Consider the following 22,168-nt stretch of genomic DNA (forward strand, 5'->3'; position numbering starts at 1 on the left):
TCACCCAGGACATTGTTTTTAAGAACTATAACATTTAAAACACACAAATTCAGAAAACTCCAGATCCTTGACTTGATTTTACTCTGCAATGCAGGTAAACTGATCACTGGTGATGTTCAAACAGAATCCTTGAAAGAAGCAGTGGATGCTTCCAGACTTCTATTTTTTGAAAGAACGTGAATCACAAATTGTTCAAAATCAGTAGAATACTCCAAGTATTAAACCATGTGAAATGAGTATTCTTATTAATTGTGACCGTCTAAGGACTAAAACACGTTCATTTTTCTTACCATGTTGGTCCTTAAAAGGTACTCTCTTTCAGTATTTGAACAAACTGGAGTTATTGATTTCCTTAGTATATAATGCAGGGTCTATTTTTTTTCCTTACCATACAGCATTCTAAAGTAAAATTCAAGGATCCAAGGCAACTTGATTGCCTGCGGGTATGAATCTTTACAGTAGAGAGAAACCTCCAGGTTGTATACCTATGGACATTGCTTAATAAAAACATCTAGAATAATGGTGCTTCTGGTTGTGTTTCCAATAGCAATGTGATTGCAGCACAGTGTGGATTAGGTTACGGCTCCTTTGAATTCTGACCTTCTGTCTAAAACAGCTTTAGAGGTTACTCTTTTTTTCCGATTTGGGAGACTGGAGGGGGAAAATGTTAATGCTGCTTGAAGGAAGAAAAAAAATTCTCTAGGTTATTAAGTTTTGGTTTTTTATTTTTCCCCTTCCTGGCAATTCATTTGTAATAATAATAGAGCTTCTTGATTCTGGATACTTAAACTATACCTCCAAATGCATAAGGACACTTGGAGTACATTTCGAATGTAATTATTTCCTCATGAACAAATCAAGTGTTTATGATGTAATAGCTATTAAGATCAAAGCATATCACATTGGATAACTGAAATTAGGAATACAAAGGGAAAGAAATGGATAGAACTGTAAAATAAGTTGTCCATATAATTGCTTGTGGTGGACTCAGACTCTTAGTGTCTCCTTTTTATTATAAAGAAAAAGTGGGGCATATTTATAATTCTTATTTTAGAATGGCAATTCACCTTTTTTGATAAATATGAGGAACCTGTATCTCCTGATTTGATCATTTCAGGTTTAAGGATTCATCGTATTGTTTTCCCTATTGGTCACTTAATGTGTTTTTATTTTCGAACCTGCACCCTGACTTGCAATGTATAGTTGTACATAATCATATGTTGCATAGTGATTGTATCTATTCTATATTGAATGTATCATTTCGATACGTATATCATTTCAACACATGACACACCTTTCTGGATTTATTAACTTTATTAGGTGTCCTTTTGCTCCAAAATGATGATACAGCACACAACACACCGATGTCCCAGTTGCCCAGTGTTTAGTGGGAACTTTGATGGGGTTAGAGAAGTGAGGCAGATTCTAAAACAAATACCAGGGAGAGGGCATATTTTTAAAACTCAGGATTCATACAGATAAATCGTCACGTTATTTGTTAAAATAAATGAAGAATGTATAGAAAACGCCTCGCATAGCGCCTGGCGTGCAGTAAGCACTCAGTAAATGTTAATTTCCTTTCCTGTTCCATGAGATAGTCATCGTTTCTGAAGAATTTAAAAACTGTGAACTCAGCTGTCGTGAAACCTGGAAAACACAAAACAAATTTCCAGATCCTCTTACATGTATTGGGAGGTGCTGACAAGATTGGTTTTGCCCATGGCTTTGAGGAAAAAAAAAAAAAAAAAAAAAAAAGGTTTGAAGAGGAGACAAACCTGGGTTTTCTAGGTTACTTCATGTCAACAGAAATCCATTTTGAAGTGTGAGAAAGCAAAGGAGTTTATTGCTGAGAGTAAGCTTCCAAAACCAATTATTTACCTATTTTTGGCAGATGGAAGAAAAAGTAACTCCATTTGCCATTTCAGAAAATCAGTTGATTTTAAAATTGGAAACCTGGTATGTCATATTTTTTAAAGAACCTATATCATCCCATTCCCTTAAAAATCTACCACTGCCCTTGTTATCATTATGTGTTTCAATAAGTGCACCTCAAAGTTTCTATTAAGAATAATAATATTTTAAAATAACATCCTATAGGCAGCCATTACTACATAGGATAAGTTTCCCACCCTACATAAACAAATGCGATTATTCATATGTAATAGCCAATGTACTTATTAGAGGACCAGGAAATAGATTATATTTCCACATTGTGTTGTTATAAAGACTAGAATATTTATTAAAATAATTTTCCATGGTACAGTGAATAGTTAGTAATTGCCTCCTTAAATTTACTGTTAAAAGCTATTCATGTTGGAGTTTGAATGGAAAACATTTAGCAAAATACTGGTTGACATTCAGTTTGGCGGATTTAATATCATTCTTAAAATAAATAGAGGATGTTTTACTTGGTCGTGTTTCAGCAGAAGGCTACTGGGAGCAGGGCCCTCAGTGTAGGTCTCGTGCCAGTGGGGAAAGAGGAGGTCTTGGAAGTGACCACTCCAAATGCCAGCAAGGATCGTAACACCAGCCATCCAGACATTGTTCCAATGGTTCCATAAAAAAGCCAGGAATGTAATGCCATGGCACGGGCCACGAGAAAGGAGAGTTATTTGGAAGCAAAGGGACCAGAACTACAATCTTTTAGAATACTCTGACATTCCACTTTAAACAGTCTGAATCACAAAATGTTGATTTTTATTGATCAGATATACTTGATTTTCCTAATGTGGAAGAAATAATAACCAGGGTTTTACTTTTGAAGAGAAAGCATTGGTCTTTAAATGCTAATGATGTTTTCACAACTTACTATACCATTATTGTTGAGAAATAATCTGCTAAGAATAGTAGAAACGGAGACAACAGATGGTTGATAGTGAATAGCGTGCATCCTTAATTCTAAAATTGTTAAAAGGTAAACACAAATAAAAGAAAAACAACGACTGAATACCTCTCTTATTGGAAACTTCACAATTACTCAAGATCTTTATTGTTGTTACGGGAATGGAAAGAGGAAAGGAATACTTGTCTTCATTCGTTTTCTCTGTTCATTTGTTATATTTAATTTGATTAATAAACTGCTTACTCGTGTAGTTTCAGAAAAGTTCAGTTACCTTTTCGATTGTTCTAATGAATTCCTTATAACTGCCCTAGTCTTTTTAATTTTTTTTTAATTGGGGTCATTTGTTTATTTTTGGAACCATGGCTTTGTTTAAAATTCTGTTAATTGGGAAGCAATAACAACTTCTCTCAAAATTGCAGACTTGCCTATAACCAGGTATGCGTCTAGGCAACAGCTTGTTCTAGAAGATAAAACCTGTTTGGAGAGACAGCATGTGAAAGACATTGTCTCATTGAGGGTACTCAAACACTTTGTTACAGTTGCCTATTACAAGTGTTTTTCTTTTCCAAATAAAATGCTATACTTATTTTTTGTTTTAATAGGAAAAAGGCATATTAGAATTTCTTTACTCCTATTCATTTGTTTTTGTGTTGAAATTTCTTCAGGAAATCTCAGAAAATAATGCTTTCTGCTATTACCTCTACTATTTACTAATGGCAGATTTTCAGCAAATGTTTCTAATTTGTAACGTGTATAACTTTTTTTAGGGGACACCTACCTCCTTAAAGTATATGGATAGGTTATATAATTATAGTTAGTGAAAACTTAGAAATAGGAAGTCAACAGTATACTACAAACTGGATCTTATTAGTAATGGCTTACATATTGGCTATTTATCAGAGAATCACTTATTTTTGGTGTAAGTTGTATGGTTGTTATTGCATACTTGATATTCAGAAGTAGTAACCGGACACAACTCTATGGATAAGCATGTGATTGTTTTTAATCCACCTAATTTTGCTTTAGGAAAAGGAAACCATTTAAAATTGGTATATCTGCACACGGATATTTCTTTTAGCCAATGACTAAGCTCTTTGTTACATAATTATGAAGCATGACCTGTGTCATATTAGTGGTCATATTACCTTCATCATGCTTTTCATAATTTTCTTCATAATTACATGCATCATTTCTTTAATGGTATCATGTTTGGTTAGTTATATAAATAAGAATAATTGAATTTCAATATAAAAACTAATGTAATATGATAAATTTGATTATAATATAGGCCAGTAATTTATATATAAAAGTCAGATACTTTACATGATATTCCTGCTGTTCTGACTTCATTTAGTTTGTGTCTTCTGGATTTGCAAATATAATCTCCCATGGATCAGAAAACTAATATTTTACCCTTTTACATCTAGGATAATTTTTCAACTATGGGAAGCAGGGGTACAATAGCTGAATGTAAAGTTTCAAACAAGGTTGAATTCTCCAACCAGCACCTCAGATTTTTATTTGATGAACCTTAGAAATAAATATGATCGCAAAAGCAGTTACGATGTGGGTGCTTGACATCATGGATTGAATTAATGTAACATTACATTTTATTTCACAGCACTAGAAACCTCCATCATGTGCTGTGTTTTATTTTCTGCATCTATACTTTAGTATATTGAGTAACTGACACTTCTGGTTTGAGAAAGTGCTGTAGGTGGTAATGTAATTCTATTTCTGCTGCATATATGAACAGATCCAATAGCCATCAACTGCTTTTTGACCTCGCTTCCCAAATATGGCAGACGACTAGCCCATGATTCCTTGCTGGCACCACACAAAATGAAATCCTAGGTGAGTTTGCAGTTTAAGCTGCCTCTTAGGTTTGACAAAGCGTTCCTTTCTGAGGAATTTCGATTGGCATCCTTTCAGGGGGCAGTAAGGGAGACAGTCCATACTGAATTTTGTTCCTTAGAAGCTTTTTGTTGTGGTTGCATGGTGCTTTCGTGTACAAATTAGCAAAGCAAAGGTAAGACTGTATCTGTTTTATTAGTTGATGATCTGGAAATGTATCATGAAATCATTTAAGAATTTGCTGTGATTTTAAAAATGTTCTTTCATACCAAAGCAAGAAACTTTTAAAAAAGGTGCTTTTTACTGTTAATAAAAGACCAAATACATAGAAGAGTATTTATTATCGGTGATGACAAAACAGTTTTAAAGAAAATCCAGTGGGTATAAAGATTTTACTTTAGAGTACAGAATTGGTTATGATGCGTGAGTAGTACCAAAATAAACATTTGTATTTGAACTAGGGTAGAGAGCTGGTGGGGGTGGGGGTGGGGGGGGGGGAAGACAAAAATATAGAATAGGCACATAAGTGATACCTCCTTTAAATATTTGAAATCAGTGTAACGGTTATCACCGATCTAATAACTGAAGTCCTTTATTTGTCTAAAACACGAAAGGAAGTAAATATCTTAAACTGAAGTTGCAATTTAGTCATAATAGCGGAGAGCGCAACTCTCCAGATAGGTGTTGCGGATTATCATGCGTAGATTCTGAGTTTAGTTAGAATTTTTTAAAGGAACAAAATGTAAAGAAAGAGTTCTAGATGAAATCAATCTTTTCCCAAAAATGATTTTCAAATATCAACACCGAAATATTATCAGGTTCATACCCCCCCCCCCAATTGCTCATGTAACCCTTGCCCCTCTAGAAATCACTGCAGAATCATCATTCAGGCTTTCATTGTTAAACTGATAATAGCTTACACGTTTGCTTGTTTTCTCCCTCTACGTACTTAATACATAAGTTGCCATTCTAATTCTTTTTTCTAAATTTTCCCAGACCCGTTAGTTGTTGCACTGGGGGGGGGGGGGGGGATTGCAAAGTATTGATTCCCCAAGTTTCAGGGCCTGAAAAAAGTTTTGGAAAAGTATAAAAGATAACGTGTAACTACTCCCCAAAGCTCGTAATTGGTAGCTGCTGGAGCAGGAGATGTGTGTCGACAGTGTCTCCGAGAACTTATTCTCACACAGCTGTTTATTCAGATAGCGTGGGGCGCGTTCATTTACATAATAAATTTTTTTTTTTTTTTTTTTTTTTTTTTAAGCAGCAAGGTTGAGTCAGACGGAGCAGTGCTCCTCTCAATTGTTGCATTTAAACCAATAAGGTTAGAACAAGAGAATAGCTGTGGTTTGCGTTGCAAAAACAAAAAAAAAGCCCCGAGGCTCCACGGGCAGACCTACAAGGCTGCGCAAACAAATCGAGGGATGAGATTCTGCCGTTTCTTTGTCTAGGGTTCTCAGATGCTATCTGCCGCCGCTGTTTGGTGGGGAAAGAGCGCAGGGCTCGCAGCGGCTCCTAAACAGATCGGTGGGAGCTGATGGCTCCGAGTTTGGGGCGAGGTAGAAACTCTCCAGTGCCACTTCCGACTTTAAGCCTTCCTGTTGCCGTCCACTGTGGCGGTTTTCTTGCTGGGGAAAGCGTTCTCGCTCAGTCGCTCGGCAGCCCGAGCCTGCAGCAGCGGCCAGGCGGCCGTCCCCGCGGCCGGGCTTTCCCCTGCAGAGGCGCCCCGCTTCCAGCAGCGCGGGGCTCCGCTGGGAGCGCCTAAAAGCCCGCACGCGTCCTTTCCCGGGAGCAAACCTACTCAAGGAATGGAGGTCTGCTAAACCAGAACGTTCGAGGGAGCACGTTAAAAACTGGTGGACGCAGCAGATGTAAGCGCTGTAAGTACAAGCTGACGGTTTGAAAAATTGTAGGGACTGACAACAGCTGTCCTGTGGGCAAAGCCCGATACCAGGAGCGCCGTGAGTAATTGTTTGGATTTGTTTTAAACTAAAAACATGAGGGCACGGGCAAGATTATGACACTTTGGACCTGGGATTTTATGAGCCACAGGGTTCCATCGCAAAAGTAGAATTCTTAACCCCCCTGTTAGCTCCGCGACTGGCATCATTAAGAGACAATTACAAATTAATTGTTAGCAATTACTGTGGTTGTGCTCTATGGAAATAGAGTACACGGCTGTATTCTTGCAGGGAGATTACTTCGTTATCTCTTCTGAATTGCTGCACAAACCTCAAATATTCTTGAGCGATATGGAACAAAGCGATAAATACCTATGTGTAATCTCCATTGCAACACAGATAACTTTTCCTCCACACCTTAGGTTGATATGAGAAAATGAGGGAAGAATTCACATTTTGAAAGCACAACAGATAACAAAAATAAATTGAGACCACTTTTTAAGGAAGGAAATCCTTTTGCTTCAATAAACAAATTTCCCCCACGTTATATGAAACAGGCTCGTCTTCTAAAGGTGAAATAATAAACATTTGCTAAATTAATATACTTTTCGCTTATTGACGCTTTAGATGACTGGAATGGACCTTGAAACTTAAAAGAAGATTCTTCAACTTTTGAATTACCATTTAAAGTATTTGTCATTCAAAATCACTGTATTACTAATGACTCATGGGCTTATATTTCTTGGGAGGAGTTTTTGAACACATTTAAGTCTAGCTTTTGCAAGAATTCAGTGAATTCAGACCTGCCATTGAATTTAGACAAGTGTTTTCATGTTGCATTTCTTAAAAAGACAAGGGTACAAAAAGTTGGTAGTTAAGCACAAAGTGTAGTTTTATAGAGTTGGGATTGTTTTTTGTTTTGTTTTGTTTATGCGTCTTTCAAAGTAGCTTTTATTTTAGGCTTCTGTGAGTGTTTTCACCCACCGTTTGGGGTTTGAGCACATGCATACATGAATAGTCCTGCATTATCAAATATTTGATATTTGACTTTCTTGCTTGCTTGAGTTCTCCTAAGGCCCAGAGTGTTTAGTAAATGAACAAACAGCCATGGGTTTTCAATCCTGAAAATTCTTCGTGGTGACAGACAGAGAAGCCTGATTGAGCCACTGTTCAGTTTTAGAGTGCCAAAAGGAAGTCAGCTGCTATGTGAGTTTCGTACACATGATAAATGATTTTCTCAAAAGAAAATTTCCATTTGAATGCGAAAATTCCTATTATAAGAATACACTGGGAAGAGGAAAAAAAAAAGACTTGCAGTGAGAATAAAACCCTCTCTTCCATTTAATCAGATAGCAAAGGCATTTCATTCAACATTTTCAATGAGTGCTCATTTCGAAATCAATCTTTTAAAACTGTGGTGGCATCAGTGTCATTTAAACACTTGTTTTTGTTTTCACGGGGACTCGGTGTTGGCATTTTCTTCAAACGAGGTATGTCAAAGAGGAATACAGCCTGCTACATTAAGTTCAGTAACAGCATTGCAGCATGGAGCATTTTATGGAGTCTTTGATAAAGAAGGAAATAAGTGTTAACATTTAAAAGACATCTTCGTCTTCCTAGGAGTTCATTTTGATTTTACGTGTAGATTTTTATCACAGCATTGACACCAGAGTTAGACATATTGATTGAGGGAGATTTTAGCAAGAATATACTCTGATGAAAAAGCAGATCTATGCCTAAGTCTCCTTCTTATAAAATACATTCTGATTAGAAAATGGCCATTGTCTTTCAAATTTGGGAGTACTCAGGTTGATGGGGGGGGGTAGAGGGGGGGGTCAAAAGCAGCCTGCCTGCCAAGTCTATTTATTTAGATAAGTTCAGTACTTTCACTTTGAAAATGTCTTTTTAGTTTTTGGGGGGAAAAAAAAGTTTTAAATTATAGCCATTTTATAAAAATTGCTTCTAGCAAGCAAAAAAGCCTATGGAAAACCCATAATTGAGACAAGTACCTACATTTTATTTGCTCTGTGCTGCTGAGATTTAGAACCCCTTTCCATTTACAGTTTACTTTTCACAGAACATTATTAACTTTTTGGCTTCATACATGATCTTCTGTCAGATGCTTTTGATTTGTAATTTAGCAAAGTATAATAAACAGTGCAAAAGTCATGAATTTTGCTCTGCGTCCTGAGCTCTGTGGTAGGGAAAATGTGATAAAATGTGTACCTTAAGTCTTGTTTGATGATCTCTCAAAGCAAGTTTGCCTTCTGGAAATAATTTCTGGGGTTGAAGAGCATGGTATTAACAGATTTAATGTGGCTATTCAATGGATTGGCGAAGTACTATGTGAGGTTTAACAAAATGAGAGAGACAAATTGAACATCAACAAAAGTTACATCTGTGAAGAATTATAAATTTAATTAGAAAAAAGGCAAACTTAAAAGACCTCATTAACTAATCAGAAGTCAAAGTGACTAGTTTAGGATTCTTGAATTTAAATTCTACGACGTTCTATCTTTTTTCCTCTTTGTATTTCTGCAATTCTCAGTATGTATGCTGCTGTGCGTATTCTATACAAAGAGTTTTAAAAAGCATTAGAGTGAAGTGACTTCATTGTAATATAAGATGACTCTTTGTAATGTTAGGGGAAATATTTTTGTACTCATAGGAACATTTGAATTAAAAATACCAGATTAGAAGAAGACAAGAAACGTATTAAGTTTATGGATATGAAGCAGAAAATGTGAGCTTACTGAATGCCTAACAGCATTTTCCTGAAAACCATGAAATAATTTTTTTTTCTTTTGAGTGGAAATCTGCCTAATGAATAATTTTTGAAACACATTATGCTCTTGGACCTTGAAAACACAGAAACTTCCAGCGATATTGTCAAACATAAGAGAAAATCCACACCAATCAGAAATAGGTGTTCTTTTTAGATAAGTCATTATAAGAGCATGTTTCCTTACTGGCCTGTAATCTTGTACTACACATAAAAAACTAAAAGCATGTGAAGTGTAGCATTTTGTAAACTGTAACTAATTTTGCTCACATCTGTGTCTAATTGTTGTCTGCATTCGCATTCTTGAGAGTAGATTTATTTTTCCTGGACCACGATGTGGATTCAGCTGACCAGCCTAAGTGAGGATTAGTTGTTTTAAAGTTATTTTGATTAAAGAGTCATTTTTAAATACAGTAACACACAACACATGGTTTAAATAATCCTTGAGACACAAAAGAATATATCTGAAGTATACTTAATGAAATGAAGATCATGGATATGGGCTTTCAAAAATTGTAGTATATGAAAGTACAGTAGAGACTGAGTCAGGGCAGCATTAAAAAAAAATGCAAATGCATTTTTTTTCAGTGAGAAAACGTGGTCGAAAAATTCTTATGTTGAAGTGCATTTTTAAGTTTGACTTTGCAATTTAATGATAGGTTCAACCACAAATATAAGGATAATCAAACTTTCAAAGTATACAATGAAACCAAAATTATATTTCCAGGATTATACTATCTAGCCAATGTTAAAATAGGAATGTATTTTAACATTTAACAGAAAGTGTGTTTTACATACTCTTTCCCACAATTAGGCCAAAAGAGTTCTTAAAACTAAGCTAGTTCTCACCTATAATTTATTCCAGGTGTATAAAAGCAGGGGGAAAAAAAGGAAAAAAATTATCCTCGTAGATTGCTGCAGTTTCTAGAGGAAAACATTTAATCTTACGTGAGAGCGTTAACAAAAATTGCAGCCGCCTGCTATCACAAAATAATATATCTGCAGGAATTAAAATTAAATTTTCACTTAGGCGTCTGTTAATGATTTTCATCCTGCATGTATTCTAGAAACACATACCTAGAAATTTCACATAATGTTACACCAAGGGATCTAGACTTCAACAGTGCACTCTTCGTGCCAAAAAGGTAGAATTCCTCAATTTCATAAATCATAATTAGAAAATAACCGGACTCAATGGCAGAAATTTGCTTGGATCAGTTTAATGCCATTTGAGATGCTTCAGTTCTCATCTTTGTTCTGTAGCCCTAATTGATGTCAGTTCAGGTTGAATGAAAATGCACATCAAAGATTTGGAATTCCGAGTCATTTTAAGTGTTTTCCAGAATGCTCTCTATCTACTGCGAGGCGTTAGTCTGAGCTTGTAAACCAGCAGCCCACCCTCACCTGAGCTTATCACCTGCTGGCGGTGTGCGCTGCCTCTGGAGGAAGAGTAGTAGCTGGCAGAGCCTGCCTGTGAGCCTAAGTTAGTTGGTTCATCTGGAGACAAAAGGCACCAAAATGCTGGCTCCCTGGGACATTGAACTGATGATTAAGCTCTCTGTTCTCTTGGTTGAAACGACAGAAAATTAAACGGAAAGCTGACTGCTTTTTCTGTTTTAGCAGGCGATGGTGCGTAAGCAGTCACTGAATTTCAAATTTGCATGAGTACATGAGCACACGTCACTCAGTGATGTGATTTTGGGGTATGAAAACTTGCCTTTGCCATTTAGAGTGACATTTTTCAGCATTGCCTGAAAGTTGCCCAGAAGCTGTTTCAGTAAATGCTACATGACGAATAGTAAATATAGGAGAAACCACCATGGTAAGGAGGAGAAACTGTCAGGAGTCAGGGGTGGGCGGGAACACTGTTTCAGCTGGTGATAGCAGAGAATGGAAGATCTTCCGAGGGTGCTGCAGGGTTAATTCTTGAACTGCTGTGAAACACACTCATTTTGCTAATAGCTATTTTTCTCCAAGCACCTTTTCCAAGCTGCCTGGGCAAGGCTGCTTTGCATGTTGATTGGGGGAGGGGTAATCCCGTTTGCAGCTGTCATAGGCCAGTGATGAATCACTATCCCGTCATTTGGCTGCCTTCCCCCTTGACAAGGGGAGGAGGAGGGTAGACCTGCAGGAGGAAACAACAGTGGAGACCTCAACTTCAAGACAATATGCCTTTCACTGCTGCAGTATCCTCCTTTTTCTCTTTTGGTTAAAAGAGAGCATTGTCGTTCTCAGCCATGTGCTCTGTATAATTAAGAGCTGACACTGAAGCAGAGTAACAACAGCTTCTAATTTCTTACCCCCGATCACAGGTGCAAACATCTCAAACCAGTTCAGATGTTGCTGTTTCCTCAAGTTGCAGGTAAGGATATTTGACATTTTTAGAGATTACCTTTCTGTGACCCATATCTATTTTTGTCTAGTATTTCTTAATTATTTCTATTAATAGCAACAGCCTCTGTTGGAAATTACTTAACAATTTGTGTGTCTGCGCGCTTGTAAAAAAAATTTTAAGTATGTAGAAAGGGAATAGGAGCCTGGGTTTGAAAATGATTATGGGCTATAGTTTCTGGTGTTAGGTAAACTGTGAATGTGTAATGTGAATTAGGAGAGAAAAGTTGGATTGTAAGCCATTTCTAGTTTGATTTAGAAGATGGGGGAAGTAAAAACTCACTTTAGAAGTTACAGGGTTCATATTAAGCTGCTTTAAAAACTATTTACAGTCAGTCTAAATGCAACCTCTAAAGTAGAATAACTAGCTTTTATTAACCTGGTGGGGGGAGGAACACTCTTCACTTCAATGGAACATTAACACCCCCCCCCTTTTTTTTTAAGAAAAATACATAGGTTTAAAATAAAGTGAATGGGCCTTAGATTTTAAAAAAAAAAATTGGCTCTCAGAAAACAGAAGGGTATCTAGGTGTGGTTTTAGTCGCTTTAAATAAGCCCCCCTCCTCTCCATGAATAGAATATTAAATATACACGGATAGCTCTGCAATTGTGAACGTGAGTGGCGGCTTTACCATCATTTTATAAAATCAGCAACTACTGAGTCTAAGAACTTGGGGGCGGGGGGGAGTATTTAACCTTTTATATGGTAAAAATGCAAAAGTGCAGCCTTGAGGTAGAATTGTTATTTCCCTGAATAAGTGACAGCTGAGGTATTCCAAGCGCTAATGCTCCCAGGGACTCACTGTATGTTGGCCTTATCCCTTTTCAATTGGGCACGCTGTATGTAATCCACAAAGCAAACAAGTGAGCCGACATCATAATGTTTTAATGCTGCATTTGTTTCAAGGGAAACAGAGGAACAATTAAGCAGTTTGCCAGAGTAAACACATGCATCAGGACTATCTCTTTCCCTGTCACTGCACTATGGGCCTCAAGTGTTTTATTTGGTTTGGAGACCCATTAAATTACAATTGGGTGGTAAATTATAAGGGAGTACTGGTGCTAATTTATGAAACAGATTCCATAGACAGTGACGCTTCGTCCTTTTATACCTGTTTACATATTTGTCTTTTACAGAAATAACGCCTCTGTTTTTTCAATTTAAAAAGAAAAGCATGACTGCATTTTTTTTTTCCCTTTGGAAACTAAACTTGACGTAATGGTCTCACTGTGATTGGAAGAGCTGTGTAAGAAAAAAAGATTTTTCAAAGCGCCATGTGAATATTTGGTTAGCTAGGTAAGGCCAAGGACACCTTTGAGCACCACATGTTGGGAAAGCATGACTGAAGGTAAAATGTAAGGTGAACTGTTTGGAGTCTAAGAAAACAGATACAATGGGACTTTTGTGTGAATGTGTTTCAAAGGTGTCAAGTCGTTAGCGCATTAAATACTAGTGTTATGAATTTGGTACATCTGTCACACGGAAGGCTTCTTGTCTTTAGGTCTATGGAAATGCAGGATCTAACCAGCCCGCATAGCCGTCTGAGTGGTAGTAGTGAATCCCCCAGTGGTCCCAAACTCGATAACTCTCATAGAGATAGTAATTCCATGACTCCCAATGGCACCGAAGGTGAGTGTCTGCCTTCTCGCTATTTGCTTTGCACCTTGTTTCTTCGTCAGCGTATACTTTGTTATATACAAGGGGGTTATGATTTCAGTTGTCAAACCCATGAAACTACTGTTCTAGTTCCCATTTGGGTCGTTTGACTTGTGAATCAGTATTCATCCTTCAGTTAGGAGCTGCACAGTACTAAATTATTGTAACATTAACAGACTGGTTCTATTTGGCATAAATGGACACACACGTATATGGATGGGTGTGTAACGTTTTTAACCTTTGAGTGTTTTTTAAGCTTCTTGCTGATGACTCTTCAGAGTATAGTATTTGCATTGTTTTGTTCTCTGAGCAATGAGAATTTGGAATTACTTCCTTTCCCTTTTGATACTAAATATAACAAAATGGGTTTCAGCGTAACATTGGACTGGATTGTTTCTAAATACCGGTAAAATTGTGTGCCTAATGTTCTTGCGTCTCTGACCATTGCGATATAAGCAAATAACAAAACAAAACAAAAAGCACCCTTGTTTACAAATATACAACCTTATTTGGGAGCTACATGAAATTTATGGTCTTCAGGATTAGAGAGTATACCTGAATGGTTGTGTTACAATTATTTTGTAAGTTAATACATATTAATATTTATGTAAATTTTACGTAAACACCTACTTTAGTCCATAGATTCCTCAGTCTAAACAAGTAAGTAAAGCTATCCGTGTGCATTGTGAGCTGTTCTGCACATTTATTTAGGTATTATGTATAATTTTAAAACTGTAACATATGCAAGTATGTGTTACATATTGTATTTATTTCTACTTTAGCCTGTTGAAAAATTGCTGCTTCACACACGATATTTTTGCTTATTCCTTACTAAGCCTCAGGACCTTAATGAACTTACAGCATAAGTTTCACTAGAAGTTCAGTGAATTATCCATGTTAGAATTCCATCCATCCATAAACAACACCCTTAACCATCATTTCCCAATCGCCATGGTGATCTTTTATCACAGTTCTTAAAAATAAACAAAACTAAATGCCATATAATTGTTTGTTTGGTGCAGTATTCCAGCACGTATTGGTGAAGCCTTTTAAAACTAGGAATGTTAGGACATTTCTGATCCTAGAAAACATATAAAGTGAATTGATTCTGATATTAGATACCTTCATTTCTATACTGACAGTGGTGGTTTTTAATGTGTAAATAGTCTGTATTTTGCTTTTTGAGTAAATACGTTCGTTACCAGCGTTGCTGAAAAATGGTCACTGTCAAAAGTAGAAACTCCGCTGATCTAGCAAAAAATAAAGAAAATAAAGAAAAGAAACCTCTGAATGAAGTTGGCTCTTCACCTCAAACTCTTCCCATTTTGACAGGCAACCAAAAAGACACTGAAATTATTTTTAGGAAAGCAATTCTGGTATTGAAGTAGGTTTCGTAGAGCAAATAAAAAAAAAGTCCTTTTTTCTCTCCTTTGGGATTTGGCTTCAGGTGGAAGTGTGACTGCCACACAGTGTAGGTTGGGCGTGTGCAGTCTGAGTGTAGGTCCTTCGGGTGGGGGGCCCCAGGCCGGTGTCCTGGTGCAGGTGGCTACTGACAGGAGAGTCAGAGGGGCCACAGGTGCAAACCTTAAATAGTTCTCATCGCTGAAAAGTCCAAATAAGACCATCATTTAGAGTAACTTAAAAATAAAGAAGACTATGTCTAATCATTTTTGCTAAATAGAATTTACTAATATGTATTGGTTGGAGTAATTATGAAATAATGCATAGTGGTAGTTCATGTACGTATAAACAAATGAGGTGGGGGGGGAGGCATTTTCATTTTGTCATCATTTACTGGCAGATTGTCTCCTACAGAATAAGAACCATGTAATACTGAAGCAGAGTCTGTGATCGGGACTGCCCCCTAGGAAGGCTTTGTGTGAATGACTTGTGGTTTGGTTTTTAAGGACCTGTGGAGTGGTTATATCTTTCCAACAGTTTGTTTACCTTTAATAGCTTGATATCAGGTCCATATTCAGGAATATGTGTCTTCTACCATTTTTGCATAAATGGTTCAAAAGAGTACGATTTTGTAGGTAATTGTGGAAGCTGCTGAGGCAATCTGGCAAATACTTTGAAATTACTACTTATCCAGAAAAATTCTTAATGATCTTATGTTTTAGAAATGAATTTTTTAGACCTATTTCAGACAAAGGCAGTTACGCATTTCGTTTTGTTTTCAGGGATCTTACCTGGGTTTACTTTGTAACGGCTATGGTAGTTAAAGTGGAGTTAGAAGGTACCAATATAAAATAAATTCTCCAAAGAATAAAGGGAATTTTCATCATTCTGCTTGGAGATCCAGTTTTATTTTCGTATATAGTTTGGAAATCCAGTTCTAGACTTGCTTTATGATCCATGTTACATGCGTGTTTAGATGCGGACTCTATCAGAAAGTTCTGAGTTATTATTAAGTTTGTGAATCAGTTCATCAAGCTGCTTACGCGTTCTGTAACACATGTGTTTCCTTACCCCCAGTCACCGCTAGAGGAGTGAAGGTTAAAATTAGTGAGCTCCTAGTGTCTGGCAAGCTTCCCTGGGATATAATCCTTATAGACTTTCCTAGTCCTTCTTTGAAAGTCTTCTTGTGAAACTAGGACTGTTTACCAATGAATTAGAAGAACGAAAAACAAGAAATTCATTTAAATGTAAGAGAGCGTTTAAAGTATCAATCATCTCCCCTAACTCCATGACAAATATTTTTAGCTCTATATGCCATGATTTATATTTAAGTGACTTCACTGCAACTGAGTTGAAGCTATTCTCCTTAATGAGGTCAACAAAACTTCCATTGAGTTGACACAGTTGTTGGCTTTGCCCGCGTTTATATAGGTTGTCTTCTCAGAGCCATTTTTTACTTCCTGCCCCCACTTGTCCCTATAATGAGGCTAAGAAAACATGAAAATCTCCTGTATCAAAAACCATAACTTCATCTGAAGAACAAACAAGAAGGGAATGGAATGGAGAGGCCGAGATATTAAGTTTCTTCTTAAGTCGGCTGCCAAATTATCGTAAGACTCAATGTTTGTAGGTTCTGTACTCACAGGTTAGTGCCTATTTTCATGGTTCATCTAAGGGATAAAGACAGACAGACACTGAGCTATAGCCTCAGATACTGGGCTTTTTTATTCCCCAGATGAAATGTTCTTCAGTTAGGATGGTTGTTTACTGTTTCATACTTCAAAAGTTTCAACTATTCGTATTTTACATTCTATTCCAACCTCTCTGTGAATCGTTACCGTAGTTAACCGTTGGTTTCTCACAGTTTATCAACCTTGGAGATAGAAAGCATAGATAGGTAAAAAAACAAAATAGCATAAATGAATGCCTGAGTTGCACTGAAAAAAAAAAAAAAACCAAGTGATATGTTTCCAAATGAAGTAATAAATATTTTAATTACTCTTAAACAATTACAATTTGATTTGGAGGAGACTCATGGATAGTTATGAAAATGAGCAACTGTGGCTTTCTTTTAACTGTTTGGCCTATTGTGGGGGGGGGGTGGGGGGCAGTTAGTTTTCCAAGACAGGATTGAAGAGAAATTTCTTATTAGATTGTAACAGCATAATTTTTAAGACCTAGGCTTCTTGCTGGTGATGCTCGCATTAGATCTATATTAAAGCACCGAATCTGAGAGGATTCCTAATGTGTGGATATATGTCAAGCCTGTTGACGTCTGTGTTGTATAAGCGTGCAAAGTTGTTGGGAAACCTTCCTTTGGAAGGATTCAGGGCCGTAGCAGTAAAAGGAGTTTTATTTATGTACCTAATTAAGGCCTTGTTTGCAAAGCAGTGATTCTTTCCATCTTTGTTTTTTCTCGTTGTCTTATTTCCATGGGAGCCTAAGATTGGTCAGTTCATATATTGCTAGTTTGAGTGTTTATTTTTGCTTGTCTGGGGAGGAAGACTGGGGAAGGGCAAAAAAGAAGCATGAGCAAGTGGAACTGAGAGCTCTAATTCTGAGTTTTTGCTATTGTAAATTCAGATTCAAAGTCAAAAAGAAGCTTAAACGTGTCTTAAAGCAGATGAATTTGCCTTTAAGTGACATAACACCACATGCGGTTGAAATCTTCACTACAAACAGGGTTTCAGGAATTCTGATGGTAATTCAAATAGTAATTTTGAATTGGTATATCAGATTCCCAAGGTGATAAGAGATACAATCTTGAATTAGGTGGCTAAATTTTCTGCATTTTAAAAATTTATTTGTGTATTGCATATTTTAGGATGATAGCTTAATTCAATTTTGTATTACCAGGAGCTATTTTAATGTTGTTTTATCATTTCTACAAAGCTCAGAACACCAACAAATGATCTGAATTTGTTTTTCTCGCTGCAATATGAATTTAGTGAAAAAAAGTTATATGCAACTGGAATATTTTTAAGAAATCTTATAAGAAATATGTAAGCTGGAGTGAATGTGTATAAAATTATGGTTTGAGGCTGCATTTTAAAGGCTCCATTTGTATATTTGTGGTCAAATATTCTGTTGTCAATAGAAACATGGTAATCTAATTTTATTATTGTTTACATTCTGCACATGACTTTCTGGAAGATTAAGGGACATTGTGAGTAAAAGGATTTCTAAATGACATTTTTAAAGTTTGCCTGTAGCCACATAATTGGTCTCTTATAAATTTTTCACAAGGAAAAGCCATGAAAGGATGAACAAAATAATTTTAGGATTTAGTATTTGTCTATATTGTATCCGAGAAGAGTTTTCACATGCCTGTTACTAATTAATAATGATAATGGCTAATGTTTATAAAGAACTTAATGTTAGTCTTTATGCTGACCATTCTCCAGGATTTGTTTCATTAATCTTCAGAAAATTCCTGACATCCCAGTGTCGTGGTTAAGACGCTGGGTTTGATTCCCAGCTCCACGATCACTAGCAGGGTTAGCTTCTGTTGGGCTCAGTGTCCTCGACTGTAAAATGGGTATCAGAGCAGAAATCTCTCTCAGGCTTGCTTTGAGGATGATAAGTAAAACCTGGGGCACACTTGGGACTTCCTAAGTACTCTGTATTTATTAACTTCTGTACCATATCTAGACTTGTATGGTACTGTTACTGTTTTACATACAACAAAACAGAGCGTTAGAAACTTCAGTGCCAAGTTTAAAGGCACAGGGCTTATAATTGGCACCACTAATATCTGACCTAGTATTTGAATCCAGTTCTGAGTTCAGAGCTTGGGTTTTAAAATCTCTGTATTAGTCTGTGGAAAGAATACATGATTCCCATGCCCGGCCAGTGTCTTTTCTGACACCTTTGTACTAAACACTGGTGCCTTCCCCTTCCACATGGACACCTTCTCAACTGGAGAACACCATTCCCTAGCAAACAGTGGAGCTGTAAAACGGCCTATGGCAGAGGCTTTGATGACGAAAGGACTTCGTTATGAGGCCACGTCCCCAGGGCAGTTATATTCTGGTCTTTAAGTTCTTGTGTGCGTGAGTGTAGGAGATTTCTTCTTGGTGCCACGCGTGCAAAGCATATTGCATCAATAGGTTAAGTTTTAGGGGATTGTCTCTTACTAGTTTTCAAAGCTTTAGACTTAATTATAATTCCATCAGCCGTCTCTCTCTGTTGGCTTCCCTGGGATCAAACAGAGATGGGAAGTCCTCTCTGCTTTTCATTACAATAGTCATTATTATATGCACATTTGGATTGGAGCAGTATTACTGTGAAATCTAAAAAGCGGTCACAGTTTTGCTACTGCTCAGAGTAACCATTTTCTACCTCAAGAAATATTCTTAAGTGGATGGTAAATTTGGTCACATGTCTCTTAGAGAACCGGGCTATGTTAACTAAGCAAAGCTCGAAGAAGCAGCTTAAGTGGCATTTGTTGGGGGTTCCATAGAAACAGCGGTTACGGAAGCCAGGATATGGGAGCACGGGTGCTGTGTTCTAGGAGCAGCAAGTAGCCGTTCAGGCGGTGTGGCCGGGGGAGAGAGGTTGACGGGGTATAAGAGGCGAAGTCACAGGATACAGGGGTGGCATGTGTAGGGCCTTGCACATTGGCAGATGTACTATCGCTCATAAATAGCTTTGGTAGGAAGAATAGGAACTCCAACGCTTATTGCCTGAAACTGTGCTCAGAGTACAGAATCAGACTTCTTGATAAACGGACTCTATGTATATAATATTCTCTTCTTCCCCAATACCTCACAGTTCAAGAGGATCAGAGTTCTATGACATCTCTTCTCTAGCTGGGCCAGAAGTTAGGTAGCATCAGCAGTCTGTACCTCCCTTAGAACATCCTATCTTCTGGGAGAAATTCCTGGTTCCCTCCAGGGAGATTGTGTGAACCTTTAGTGAGTCCTAGCATTTGGGCTAATTCTGAATCCTTCACTCATGGATTCCTTGCTTTAAGTGATTCCTAATTTCTTTTGGTGGCCAAAGATGCCTTGGGGGTGAGCTGTGTATAGATAACGTGATGGGTCTATGTGTGCCCACTTTGCTTACTTGGAGTAAAGTCTAAGAGTGACTCATTTTCCTCTTTTTGGCTCCAAGGGTACAATGTAATAGGAAAAAAGACAATTACAAATTTTCTGATTTTATTTTGGGTAGGCAAAAACATTATCTGACACATAGCTGTCTTCAGTGACTGCTGAATAATCAAGGACTTAGGCTGAGGATTTATGTAAAGTTTTAGGACCCTTTTTATAAGTAAAAGGTTGTTGTTATGTTTATGGTAATTTGTTGGTTTTGTAGATTTTTTTAGTTTCATTTCATGCCTGAGACATCTCATTATACTGAAAAAAGGTGGATGAACTCTGGCAAACACATTCTAAGCTGATTTATTTATGTACTCCCTTTAAGGCCAATTGGAAACATTATTTTTCTATGAAATGAATCAAAATCTAAAATGCTTACCTGTTTTATCATTGCATTGATTACTGATCAAGGGAATTGTGAGTGGAAACAATACTTTTTTTTAACAAAATGAGGACTATAAAATGAATTGCCTAAGTTATTACTGTTTCTTAAGCATATCAAGAAATAGCGTACCTGATTTTATCTGCAAAAGAGTTACATTTTATGTACCTAATTTCAAAGAGTTTAAATAGCACAAGTACTGTGCTGGAGAAGAGAAGCAAAGACCCGTCAGACCGATCTCAAAGCTCACATCCTTCACACTCTGAAACATGGGCTCCCTGATAGCCAAATAACTTGGTCCTTACTGACATAATTTATCTGCCCTAAGAAATTTTATGTTACCCTGTCTAAGTGGATGATTCATTGAAGGAAATACAACATCCGTTTATATGTATGTTTCACTTAGTAGAGTCTCTAGGTTCCTTGAAGGCAAGGATAAACCTGTTCACTACTGTGTTCTCGGCATCTAGCAGAAGGCTTGGCTGTGATTAAGCAGTCAACACATATTTGTTGAATGAATGCCCCGTATGACTAAGCAGATAATGCAGGAGAGTGATTATAAGAGACAAGAGTCACTCATTTTATTTAAAGGCATTAATAGATTCAATAAGTATCTAAAGTCTCGTTTTCAAAGTTGGAAAGTGATGATTTCACAGACCAATGTATATAGTAATTATACAGGCCATCCATTCAGAGAACATCCACAGTCAACATTGCTGCTGATTTTTAATTTGATCTGTAGTAACTGACTTGCATTTGACCTGTACTAATTAATTAATTTATTAATGACAACTGCTCTTGGACTTAATAGTATTAAGCAATGATGAAGCAACTTCCACATAGTCCAAGAAACACATGAATTATATAAAGATCAGGCAGTTAGTACACTTAGATTTAGTATCTTTACAAGATGGTAAGATGTCATGATTGGAGGTGAACATTTTATTTTTTTAATTAAAAAAAATTTTAATGTTTATTTTTGAGAGAGAGAGAGCACAAGGAAAGGGCAGAGAGAGAGGGAGACACAGAATCCAAAGCAGACTGCAGGCTCTGAGCTGTCAGCACGGAGCCTGATGCAGGCCTCGAACTCCCGAACTGAGAGATCATGACCTGAGCCGAAGTTGGACGCTTAACTGACTGAGCCACCTAGGTTCCCCATAGGAGGTGAACGTTTTAAAAGTGAGGAAAATTCTGGGGTGCCTGGTGGCTCCGTCAGTTAAGTTTCTGACTTTGGCTCAGGTTGCGATTTCACAGTTGGTGAGTTTGAGCCCCATATCGGGCTTCGCTTGCAGAAGACAGTGCAGAGCCTGCTTGGGATTCTCTCCCCACCCCCCCGCTTGCATGTGTTCTCTCTCTCTCTCTCTCTCTCTCTCTCTCTCTCTCAAAATAAATTCAAAAACTTAAATGTGAAGAAAACTTGCAAGGGCAAGGATATATATACATACTGCAGTGAAAAGTCTCTATGTATGAAATAATATATATCACACTGTATATCCACCATTACATCATTCAAGAAAGATTCATGATTTGTGTCTAGAAATTTACCAAATATCATCTTGCCAAAGAGAAGTTTACAGTCTACTGGATTTGCAGACCTATAATCAGATGACCACTATACTTTATCGCTAGGGCTATATTCTGCAGAGAGGTGGGGTCCTAATTATGACTGGGGTGATCGAGGATGGTTTATGCACACAGGTAGTACTTAAACTGAGTCTTGAAGAAGAGGTGGAAAAACACTGGGTGACAAGCCAGGAAGGAAGAAAGAGCATGGATTGTTCGGCTGTAGCAAAGACATCCCTAGTCCCAGGGGTGTGTGTGTGTGTGTGTGTGTGTGTGTGTGTGTGTGTGTGTGTGTGTGT

At 37.2% G+C, this 22,168-nt stretch overlaps 1 protein-coding gene across 10 annotated transcripts in view; it reads left to right on the forward strand.

Moving 5' to 3' along the window:
* The first annotated feature begins 4,852 nt into the window (after positions 1 to 4,852).
* EYA1 (EYA transcriptional coactivator and phosphatase 1) overlaps positions 4,853 to 22,168 on the forward strand; it is a 172,793-nt gene continuing 155,477 nt past the window's right edge. For 2 of the 10 annotated variants that reach the window (XM_040487613.1, XM_040487618.1), the window contains exons 1-3: positions 5,977 to 6,573; positions 11,689 to 11,738; positions 13,270 to 13,397. In XM_040487613.1, the coding sequence (XP_040343547.1) occupies positions 13,274 to 13,397 (124 nt within the window). In that variant the 5' untranslated portion in view covers positions 5,977 to 6,573; positions 11,689 to 11,738; positions 13,270 to 13,273. Of the gene's footprint in view, positions 4,872 to 5,973; positions 6,574 to 6,594; positions 6,655 to 11,688; positions 11,739 to 13,269; positions 13,398 to 22,168 lie in introns of those variants that run through there. The other 8 variants (XM_040487610.1, XM_040487615.1, XM_040487620.1 and 5 more) reach the window with 6 other exon arrangements.

This window comes from Herpailurus yagouaroundi, unplaced genomic scaffold, assembly GCF_014898765.1.
Source record: "Herpailurus yagouaroundi ecotype Mexico unplaced genomic scaffold, PumYag 165, whole genome shotgun sequence".
NCBI classification, from domain to species: domain Eukaryota; kingdom Metazoa; phylum Chordata; class Mammalia; order Carnivora; family Felidae; genus Herpailurus; species Herpailurus yagouaroundi.